The sequence below is a fragment of the Enhydra lutris genome, unplaced genomic scaffold (genome assembly GCF_002288905.1).
Source record: "Enhydra lutris kenyoni isolate GAN:26980312 unplaced genomic scaffold, ASM228890v2 scaffoldscaffold34, whole genome shotgun sequence".
NCBI classification, from domain to species: Eukaryota; Metazoa; Chordata; class Mammalia; order Carnivora; family Mustelidae; genus Enhydra; species Enhydra lutris.
This window is the reverse complement of record NW_019154118.1, coordinates 29,304,464-29,315,839: the sequence shown is the minus strand read 5'-3', so window position 1 is coordinate 29,315,839 and position 11,376 is coordinate 29,304,464. Positions and strand designations below refer to the sequence as shown.

General features: G+C 51.5%; 1 protein-coding gene across 1 annotated transcript; it reads right to left on the bottom strand.

The window, feature by feature from the left end:
• Positions 1 to 247: 247 nt before the first annotated feature.
• LOC111153845 (interstitial collagenase-like) lies at positions 248 to 6,324 on the bottom strand. The gene is made up of 10 exons (XM_022513112.1): positions 6,217 to 6,324; positions 5,553 to 5,797; positions 5,308 to 5,456; positions 4,967 to 5,092; positions 4,050 to 4,205; positions 3,771 to 3,888; positions 2,191 to 2,321; positions 1,479 to 1,641; positions 480 to 583; positions 248 to 309 (listed from the first exon to the last, which is right to left on the bottom strand). The coding sequence occupies exons 1-10, from the start codon at positions 6,322 to 6,324 to the stop codon at positions 248 to 250; spliced, it is 1,362 nt and encodes a 453-aa protein (XP_022368820.1).
• Positions 6,325 to 11,376: the final 5,052 nt, after the last annotated feature.

Sequence of the window (11,376 nt, the reverse complement as noted above, 5' to 3'; positions counted from 1 at the left end):
CCTTAAGGCTAAATAGTGAGTGTCCGGGAGGCCAGGCCATCTCGCGAACGCAGGCTGCGGCCAGGCTGAGCTTAAACAAGATGGCGCCCGAGCGTCCGCGTCTCCGTGTTGCCGAGAGGCGAACGTCGAGCGCTGAGAGGAAGCACCTCCCGGAGCTCATGAGGAGTATTTCTTTTTCTTTTCTCCTTGGGGAGAGTCAGGCCTCATTTATTTCTACAGTCGAACCGGCTGTTGACACTCAGGATAGTCAGAATCCGCTTTGTGTGAGGATCAAATCTGTACTTTTTCCACGAAAGAAATAGAAAAATCCTGGAAATGAAATGAAAATGATGATCGTGTTTGACAAAGATACATCGGTTTTGCACATGAACTCGTGAAAACAATATCCATTTTCACACACGCAGTTTGCTTTCATGTCTAAGGAACAGCTCGTGTGTCATTTCTATGGCGGGAAAATGGAGAAACTGGACGGTCTTTACCTCTTTCTTGGAAGACAGCGTCGACTTTTTTGCCGATTCCAGGAAACCCATGAGCTATCTCTTTGGGAAAACCTGTATCCATAGACCGTGTGTTTTCATCATACCTGGTAAAAAAAAATAATTATTAGAAAAATAAGAACATGTGATTAATGTAACAAAAATAAAAAAACACTGGGTGTGGTGCAAAAACAATGAATTCTGTTACGCTGAAAAGAAATTAAAAAAAAACACTCAATATTAAGTGGTAAGTCATTGTTCTGTGTGGTTTGAGTGCATGGATTCATTTAATCTTCCCTACAAATCTGAGGGGTGGGGGCTGCCTTAATTTTCCGTTCGGAGGAAACTGACATCTGCTTTAAATAATTCTGAGTGGGCCCATCACCAGCATGAAAATAATAGGTGCTTTTAACTGGAAAGGGTCCCAATTTGACAGGGTTATGGGAGACTGGAAGCGACAAGACCCCTCCCAGAATAGCATCAACTAAAAATCTGATTCAAATTTCATCTTGGACTCCACTCCCTGTCCTATCAAGGAGAAGTACTGCGGGCAAGAAGGTTCCTTTTGGGTGCTCTCCTTTTATTCTCCTTTTTAAACTCCATCCTACAAGTCCCTTGCCTTCCAAGGACGGATACGGTGAGGTGACACCAGGTAGGGGACTGACACCAGGTAGGGGACTCACAGACGCTCAGTCTGGCTGCGTCCATCCACCATGGGAGGATGGAGGTTTGGCACGGTCTGAGAACAATTTTATAGATTTTATTTATTTGAGAGAGAGAGAGAGAATGACTGAGGTCAGGGAGCAGCAGAGAGAGAGGGAGAAGCAGGCTCCCCGCTGAGCAGGGAGCCCAACGTGGGACTCAAACCCAGGACCCTGAGATCATGAGCCGAAGGCAGATGTTTCACCAACGGAGCCCCCCAGGCGCCCTGCAAACAATTTTAAAAGGCAACTCTCCTTCCACGGAGGGATCTGACCCTGACTTCCAAGGGTCCGTCGTTACCTCCAATACTTGCTGGCGACAAAGAAGTACGTCTTCCCAGATTCCTCCTCGTGAACAGCAGCATCAATGCTCTTCACTGTGTGCGGGAAGCCCAGGGAGTGGTAGATGTCCTTGGGGTAGCCTCGCCTCATCTTAGCTGCATTGAAGGCCCAGACTTTACTATCTGTCAACCAAAAAATCGACCATGAAAACTTGCCTGGGACTCTGGAAGACAGTCAGCAGGGTTCCCATGCTGGGAACGAGCGGAGCAGGGAGAGTTCGATTCCCCAGGGAGGTGCCCCTGGTCTGGGCCTCTCTACAGCGCGGTGGGCCCCCTTCCCCAGGGCACAGCGCTGGGGTCGCACGTGGTCAGGTGGCCGGGCCACATCCACTCCTGTGGGTTAGTGAGCCTCCCTGGACGGCTCAGCTCTTGACTGGCCTGGGTCCTGATGGAGGACTTTGTATGTGTTCGTGGACCTCCTCCAGCATGGGAGCTCATCTTTCCCTCACGAAGCTGGGGTTTGTCTGCACAACCATATGCCACCCCCCAGCCCCCTGCAGAAAGGCCATGGGACACTTTCCAGGGGCATAAATCCTCCCGAAGCTCACAGCACGCATGTTAGATCTGCTTCAAGAGTCGTGACTTATCTAAACGGCCCCCTTAATGTTCAGCCAAAGCACCTGATGAAAATGGAACCCAGAAACACTGACCCCCAAACCCCAGAAGCTTTACATTTAAAAAAGACTTCGTCTCTGCTAGCAACCTCGTAAGCAGCGTCAACTCCCCTTGACAGTGGGACCCAGAAGTCAGCGATGGCACCGAGCTCCCCTGTTTTGTAGAAGGGTCCCGTGCGTAGGAAGAACCTGGTTTAAAAGGAAGGGCCGGTCCAGCTGGCAGCACATCGCTGGCCCATCTCCAGCCTGTCTTCTCCAGGAGATGAGTCGCACACGCCCCCGGGGCCATGGCGACGGGCCGGGCCCTTCCCCTACATGGTAGCTCGTCTCACAGAAGTCCGCATGGGAGCAGACAAGAACTGAGGTTAATGGAGGGGTCAGCGCTGCTCCGAGCAGCCTGGGGAACGGATGGCACAGATGTCCACACGGGCAGACGGATGGTCACCAGGACCGCGGAGCCCAGATGCAAGCACACGGCAAGCTCCCAGCCTTGGGAGGGACCGGAGGCCACCGCAGGGGGCAGGGTCCTCCTCGTCGGCCCCTCAGCAGCCCGGCCCATGCTCGCATCCCACGGCAAAGTCGTCCGCCGCGTCGGCCGCGGGCCCCAGAGATCCAGCCCGGGGAGCACGCTGGGCCGGCCCTTCCCTCCTGGGCTCCAGGCTGCACTGCCCAGGCCTGGTGTAGACAGCTGAGCGGTGGTGTTCAGAGGAACTGGTTTGTTCTAACTCACTGACATTTCTCATCCTGGACATGAGACGCAAAAGGGACTAGAAGACCACGTCTTGCTGCATCACTGACGGGCCTGCGACCTCAACAAGGGGAATTCTGTCTGCACAGATCTGCATGTGTGTTAGTCGTAGAGGGGGGCTTCACTACGCCTTTTATTCCACCAACTTTCTGGCAATTGAATGACTTATCTGTATATTCTTACTCTTTTTTTATAGTAATTTCTGCACCCAACGTGGGGCTTGAGCTCATGACCCCGAGACTGAGAGTCACAAGCTCTTTCCACGGGGCCAGCCAAGCCCCTGCTCTGTGATTAAAAGTTTGGAAGGGTCAATCATTTCATGTAAATGCGTGATTATTCAAATTACAAATTATAAATATATTACTAAAGAAACATACAGCACGTTCAACAAAATATCAGAACACCTTAAAAACATAAGTCAGTGTTCATGGTAATTTTTAAAATCTTTTTATCTATCTATCTATCTATTTATTTTTAAAGATTTTATTTATTTATTTATCAGGGAGAGAGAGAGAGAGGAAGAGAGCACGCACAAGCAGATGGAGAGGCAGGCAGAGGCAGAGAGGGGAAGCAGGCTCCCTACCGAGCAAGGAACCTGATGTGGGACTCGATCCCAGGACCCTGAGACCATGACCTGAGCCGAAAGCAATGGCTTAACCGAGAGCCACCAGGTGTTTCTGCTTTTTTTTTTTTTTTTAAAGATTTTATTTATTTGAAAGAGAGAGAGCACAAGCAGAGGGAGCAGCAGGCAGAGGGAGAGGGGGAAGCAGGTTTCCCAATGAGCAGGGAGCCCGATGCGGGGATCTATCCCAGGACCCTGAGATCATGACCTGAGCCGAAGGCAGCGGCTTAACGCACCGAGCGACTCAGGTGCTCCCCACTGTTTTCACCTGTTTTTAAAGAAGTACAATTCTCCACGAATTTTGGTAATCGCATCAAATGTTAACTTGCTATCACAGGCTTGTGGTACTTGACGTTCTCTTGGCTGGATGGGATTTTTGGAAGGTCCTAAAACATAAACACAGGTTCTGGAGTGTTGGCTTATGATAGTAACACAAAATCACTCAGAGTGAAGGCTCTTTCTTAAAGGACAAAGCTAAAAACTCTTTATTTCAACCCCACATAGAGAGCCCCGATCGTCGGTCCAAGGTGCCCCCCTTTGTGCTCACCGTAGAGGGCCTGGATGGCATCGATGTCCCTCTGAGTCAGCAGGTTATCCCCATAGTAGTTGTAGTTGGAGAACATCAGGGACTCAATGTCACCGTCGTGCAACAGTCTGAGGGAATGGCCCACTTCATGTGCTGCGACGTGGTACAAGTTGAAATCTAAAGACAGCAGTAAGACGTGTTTGCGGGTCCTGGAACGCACTTCCGAGGAACCCCAGCAGAAAACAGAAGTTTCCAGATGACCACAGCGTTGCTGTTGGCTTTGTGCAACGTTGCTGTGTTTCTGGTGGTCTAGGTCTGCGTGAGGTAGGGATGTGTGCTAGTTTAATCAGAGAAAGGAGAGGGCTTTAGTAATTCCAGATACCTTGGTTAAAGTTTGAATTTCTGAGATGAGGGCTAGTCTGATTCTTGGATGAAGTCCGCCAACACAGAAAAATCCCATTGGTCAACAAAGATCAGAAAATGAGGCAGAAAGTGTTACACACCAGAGGCATAATAGTATTCTATTAACATTTATCATGTTTTTCTTGCTCACAAATATTACGTTATGCCCGATTTGAAAATTTAGGTAATATAGGAAAGTACCAAGAGGAATTCCCCAAAATCACTTCACCAAAAATAACCATTTTAAAATTTTGGTATGGGATTGTATAAGGGACAATGTGATTTAAAACATCCCATTTTCCGAGTAACATATTTTGTTGGTAAAAACTACTTGCAGAAATAATATTCCCTACATTTTCAAATATACAGACACAAGGGAGTTACCATTACCTTTCTAAGCAATTATAGTTTTAAAAGCTTGTGTTTATTAAAGTATTTACGGCTGGTCACATAGCTGGCTTGCTTTACTGAAGGGATTCTTTCAGATAAAATATTGACCTACGAAAGCGAAACACAGGAAAAGTTGGTGCACTCACCTCTGAAATCTTTGGTCCATCTTTTCTCTTCATCAAAATGAACATCTCCTCCAATGCCTCCTCCCGGTGGGAATGCGTGAGCAAGAATGTTTCCAGGCCCGCCGAAGGGGTTGTTGTCGCCATGATCTGTGAGAAACAGCGTGGCAAAGACTAATTCCCGTTTCTATCCAGCTTCCCCAGACGGGAGGAGAGAGGACAGTGACAAGGAGCCCAGCGGCATTCTTCCCATTTCAACCATTAAAACCGACAGCCCGTTAGGAACAGGAACGCTCCTTCTTCAGCACAGTGGAGCCAGGGGGAGGCCAAGTTCAGGATGGTTTTGGGAGACCAGAAGAGCTTACCTCTCCAGACAAAGGATATCATTATGTCCGCTTGGCCCTCAGAGACCCTGGTGAAGGTCAGGGCAGAGGCATTACTCCAGAGCTGAAAGGCTCTGTCAATGGCCCTGTCCACGTCTGCCCTTGGCAAATCTGGTGTGTAATTTTCAAGCCTTAGAACAATAAGGAATAAAACAGAGACGTGAGGACTCATGGCTCACGGCTCTGCTGGGAGATGGCGCCCTCGCTCTGGTGCCCGGTCTGCTTACCTGTAGGTCAGGTGGGTGTGCTCCCAGCGGAGGGTCTTCTCACCCAGGGTGTACGGGGCCACGTCGGGCACCCCACATCGGGGCTGCCTCATCAGAGTCAGGGTGTCGGCGTCCGCCTTCCCCGTCACCTTCAGTCCGAAGAACATCTGCATCTGCTTCAGCTTCTCGGTCACCAGACTGCTGCTCCTCTGCCTGCTGGGCTTGTTGGTTCCAGTCCTCAGGTGGTAGTATTTCCGCAGGTAGTTCTGATCAAAAGAAAAAAACATGGAACACGGGATGTGAAATCTTCCTTACTTCTTCCGTTGAATCTTCAGGATTTCGCTGTGGTGGCAGAGAATTCTTTTGTCTTGAAGATTCAGTGCAAAGAGGGGAAAAAAACCTGTCTGGCAGCGCCCTGATCCCACAGGTGACCGCTGGCGTGGTGGCCGAGTCTGGCTTCCCGGGAGCTTGGTGTGCAGGCAGGCAGGGCTCTCTCTCTCTCTCTGGACCCCTCTATGTCTGTCTTCTAAAGGAAAGTCTGTGGGTGGGGAAGTCAATCTTTGCTTTGGTCATGTTCTGGTCACCCTAGAAGCAATCCCACCCTTGCTTGAGCTTCTACTCTTGACCTTGGAAAAATGAGAATGTAAGTTTCCTGCCTTTGTGGCATGTGGCATTCAGCATTTACCTGGACCAACTCCGCATCCTGCTCTTGCGCTCCCGAGCTCGCGGTGGGGAAGCCGTGGGACCCCACGTCCCAGAGCAGCAGCAGCAGCAGCAGAGGGAGGCCGGGCATGCTGGCTCTCGTGCTCCTGCCCTGCCCACAGCGTCCAGTGGCTCCTGACCTCCTGAGGCAGGTTTCGGGCGCAGCCTCTGCCTTATGTAGGGCCCTGGCATCCCCAGAACAACAAAGGCTCTCTGACTCACCTCTGACTAGAGGGGCTACACCCTCTTTTTTGCAATGTGTGGTCTTAACTTTCAAAACTTGGGACATGAAGTAGATTAATCTTGCATCTTCTCTTGTCTTTACAATCTTATGATTATGATCAAGCATCCCCAAAGGGACACACCTCATCCCACACGGTTGTGTTCTCAAACTACTTCTGAGCCGTCTTAAGAGTGAGCCTTACTATCTCCGCTAGAATGTACAGCTTGGAGGGCAGTCCGTGCGCTTCTAAACAACTGGGTGTCGCTGCTGGTTCTGCCGGTCCTGCCCCGCTCCTGGCTGAGGGGAAAACGGCTGTCAGTGTGGCTCCTGCTCCTCCGCTTCTACCCTCCACGACTGGCTCTAGGAATCACTGGCTTCTCCATTTTCAAAGAATTTCCTCCTGATTTTTTTTTTAAGATTTTATTTATTTATTTATTTGAAAGAGAGAGAGAAGGAGCGGGGTGCCGAGGGAGAGGGACAAGCAGACTCCACCTCGAGAGCAGAGCCCAACATGGGGCTCGATCCCAGGACCCCAAGATCGTGGCCTGAGCTGAGACCAGCAGGCGGAGGCTTCACGGACTGAGCCCCCCAGGAGCCCTTCCTCCTGCCCTTTTCAGCTTCCTGATATAATTTGTTTTTTTAGTGACCACGCACTGCCTAAATCACAAATCAGCTTGAAGGGCCGTTGTTGAGAAGAAAGTTGCCAGGTCCACAGGGCGGGTGTTTTAACTTGTTTCTCAGTTTCAATCCTGCTTTGTCTGGCTCCTGGGACGCGGGAGGGTGGCTGTGCACAGGTCCCAGGTAGAGACGTGTCTGAGAGACCCGCGGCTGAGGGTCATCTTCTGCCGGAGTCTGCTGCTGGGTGCGTGGGACCGGACCGTTACTCATTCTGTCGGAGCCCTTTCTCCTTGCCACGGAGCTTGCGCAGCACCTTCTTTGCCTCAGCTCCTAGAAGCGCAGAGGAGGAACGGGTCAGCGAAGGTTTGTGCTGTAAGAGCCGGGGACCAGGAGCCACAGGTGCAGAGAGACGGAGACATTGATCTCCCGGGAGACGCCTGGCGCCTGAGCTCCCTGACCTTCACTAGCCCTGTTATCTCTCAGTGTCTCATCGCCTGGTCCACGCTCGGCAAGAACGTGCCCATTTGTTCCAGCCAGAATCTCCCCTAAACCTTGACGCTTCCTGTAGCATCTCGCGCCCTCCCCCCGCCACCCGCTCTTGGGCCACACACAGCCACTCTCCCACACCACATTTGGAAGTGACCTCCTGCTGGACTGGGTCTCTCTCCTCGTCGCAATAGCTGTGGAGTAGACTCGGATTCTAGCGCTTGAGCTGGTGTCCAGCTCTGGTTTTCCTGAGCGAGGCGGGGTCCCGGACAGTGGGACCCCCGAGCGGGCTCCCGTTCACCCCCTGCGGCTCCACAGGTGGATGACTTGGAGAGCCGATGAAGCGCTGATTCACTGAACAAAAGCAACGGGTCCAACCAGTTGGCCTTATAATAAAGCAGCACTGAGGCAGGAGTGACCTAGAAAACCAAGAACGCAGTGCAGAAGAACCGAGTGGGTCTGCCATCATGAAAGCTCCTCTTTGTCCGAAGCAGAGACAAATCCAGCAAATCAGAACACAATCTGTTTCCTAATCGGAACCTGATTCACAGAAAAAGGATCTAAGGCAGGAAATAAACACACTTTAGAGACACACAAGCAAGCAAGTCATCCTCTGGGTTGCAGCGTGGCTGGGATCGCCCCGAGCACCCTCATGCACCTCGACCACATGCAGGGGTGGGGGCTGGGGGCCGGGTTCTCACTCATCTCCGCTGAGCCACAGCGTTTCGGTTCAAGCTCCTTCCGGAGGAGCCGCCCTGGAGAGCAGGTTGGTTCCCACGAGAGCTGCCTTCTCTGTGGCTGATGGGCCATGCTCGGAACAGCTCACCGGTTATCCTGTAAACTACACCGGACACGAGACGTTCCCGGCGTGCCGACAGATGCAGTGTGACGTCAAAGCCAAAAGGAAAGGACCTTGGCGGGGTGTACCCACCCTTAAGCGCCGGCGTTGCACTCGAAACATCCCCTCAACCCTCACTCCTCCTCTCTCTGGGATATTTTTAAAAAATATATTTTTTAGCTTTTTTTTTTAAAGATTTTATTTATTTATTTGACAGAGAGAGAGAGAGAGAGAGCAGGAGCAGGGGGAGTGGGAAAGGGAGAGGGAGAAGCAGGCTCCCCGCTGAGCAGGGAGCCCGATGTGGGGCTCGATCCCAGGACCCCAGGATCGTGACCCGAGCTGAAGGCAGATGCTTAACCACTGAGCTGCACACACGCCCCTCTCTCTAGGATATTTGAAGTAATTAGTCACCCCAAAGAGAGCAAAATAAACCGGATCTAATCAGACAGTCAAGTATTTTTGCAAATCGATCCTGGACGTGTTCCTGCAGTTGGTCCGCCCTCACGGATCTTGTCCTGAGTGTCCGCCAGGCCACAGCGGGAGTGACTGTATGCTCTCCTTGAAAAAAAAATAGTGATGAAGGGAAGAGAGACAGAGCAGTAGCTTGTGAAGGGGAAGGCTGAGCCCAGAACGTTGTTTCTCTTAGGATGAAAGGGCATGAAGGAGGCAGGGAAGAAAGAGAAAAAAAGTCCATTAAGAAGAGATTGGTTGGTTTTTCTTGGATGAGGCAGCTTTTCTATGAAAAGAACAATACTTAGCATCTGTGGGGCTTTTACAAAATGAGCTCACACTCGTCTGTCGGCAGTCCAGTAGAGGACCAGAGAGACGAGGCAGCTCCTCACGGGAGCGGGGGCACGCCCGCGATTGCACAGACACCACACAGTGCGCCCCGAACAGGCCACTGAGCTCTAAGTGTGAATCAGGGAACAGCGCGCTCATCTTGGCTGTTGAATGAGCTGTGCAGCAGAGAGAGAGAGGGGCACGGTGGCTTCCATACCTACCTGTAAGACCGGAGGATCTCCCCGTGGAGACTGGTTCCTTTGCTGGAGAACAGGGACAATAAGCATAGTAATATCTCCCTGAAATGTATTTTGGGAGAATTAAGAGGAATCATGTGTATTTATGAATGCTTATGCTGAAACACATTGCTCAGGGAGAGCTGATTCTTTCTAGACTCGAGAGAGCTCTGCTGGGAAATAACTTACTGAAACGCTCTCACATGACCGAAGGGGAAACATCCAGAAAGGCTCAGCTGTTCTCTTAGAGAAAACAGCTGGGAACTGATTGAGGGATGGGTGAGATCACTCAGAGTAGGTTTCAACTCCTCAAAGGAAATGTGACTTACACTGTTTCGGCAACAAAGTATTTTTAGCTGAATCCACATTGCAAACGACACTTTGAATTGTGTCTTCTATGGATTTAGGAGCCTTGTCCAAGAAGGAGCCTGGTGGCCAGGTGTTCCTGACTGTGACCGTCACCACGGTGAGCTGAATACAATTCGAAGAATGACTGCTACACGGGCATGTTTCTAAGGGCGGTAAACTGCGCCCCGAGTCATGAATGTTGCATAATCAAACTTGTGGTTTTGCTAACGACAGTGCGACACCGACCCCGTGATCTCGGCAGGAGAGCTCACCCATATGTTTACCAATCAGCTTCAGCTGTAACTGACCTGTTACTTATCAAGCTCAAGGACTCTCCCCCGAACAGCGGTGTTTCCTGCTGACTCTGCAGGGACCAAGTTTGCGGGAGTCCTTAGGTATCAATGTGGCAGAGAAGCAAACCCATTCCAGCCCTGCCTCCCTGTCCCAAGCCTGGGTGAGATGAGGTCTCTGTCCCCAGCCCCAGGCATCATCTGAGCACAGGCAGGGGCTGACAAGACCCGGGGAGCTGTAAGTTGTCAGCCCACCGGACCGCGAGGGACTGTGGTTTTAAGCCCTTAGGCTGCGGAGTGTTTTTTCGTTATACAGCAATAGAGAACAGAAAAATCTCCCTTGATTACATCTTTTGGAGGATGCGTCATTCCTTCCCCCGCACACGCACAGACGTGAGGTGTGTTCCCTGGGCTGCTGAAGACGTGCGACGGGCACACAGCAGAGGGGACGCTGGCGTGCCTCCCAGCGGACGGCCTTCTCTTCCGATGTACATTCTGCGGGTCAAAAAATGCGCTTGCTGCTGTGATCAAATGATTGTCGAACAAATGCATGAAAGAATGTGGCAAATGAATCATGACAAAGACAAGGTCAGGTGTGACGTGAGCTTTGTGGAGAGTTTAGACTCAGCTGTTTCATATCCTGAACAAAGTTTCCCGCTCTTCATGATGGGTTCACAAGGGGAAGCTGCAGACGGTCACTTCCAAAATGGGGACCAAAGGGGCCTCTTCTTTTCTTGAGTCTCAGCAGACATCTTCGGAGATCCCAAGCATCACATGTCCTCTAGCCCCTCTGTGCCACTGCGCACACCATCCCCTGCCCTGAGGACGCCCTCCCTCCCCTGCCCTGCGGCCGGCAACCCCCACTCTCCACTCTCAGGTCCGACGTCCTTTCCTCCCCAGGATCACGGACCAGCTTCTGCTTAGCTCAGCGATCCTTTCTCGGCCGCCCACTTCACGCCCATCGTGGCACCCTTGAGGAGGTGAGAGCGGTAAACGATTCGGGAAGGCTGCAGCCCGACGCGGGGTGAACAGGACGGGCGTTACGGTGCAGTGTGACAAGTGTTTTGGGAGCGTGATGTGCTTTTCCCTACTGGGTGTTGGGACTGAGCCCCTTGTAGGCGACCCCACAGCTCCGTGAGCTTCCCCATTATGGCCACAGCGCTGGGTACTGATTTTAAAAGTACCGTTGCTGATTTTAAAATTACCACAAACTTAGGGGTTAATATGTTCCTTATTTTAGTTTCTGGGGCACGAGAGTCTGAAAGCGGCTCAGCAGGGCTCACGCAGACAGTCCCGTGGCTGGCAGCACGCCCATCGGGGGCGC

What these genes read in the sequence shown, in the direction of transcription:
- LOC111153845 (XM_022513112.1), bottom strand. Translation starts at nt 6,324, where the DNA reads ATGCCCGGCCTCCCTCTGCTGCTGCTGCTGCTGCTCTGGGACGTGGGG. An exon ending in CACACCCACCTGACCTACAG is followed by an intron (nt 5,457 to 5,552) that starts GTAAGCAGACCG and finishes TATTGTTCTAAG; the next exon opens with GCTTGAAAATTACACACCAG. An exon ending in GTCGCCAGCAAGTATTGGAG is followed by an intron (nt 584 to 1,478) that starts GTAACGACGGAC and finishes TTTTTTTACCAG; the next exon opens with GTATGATGAAAACACACGGT.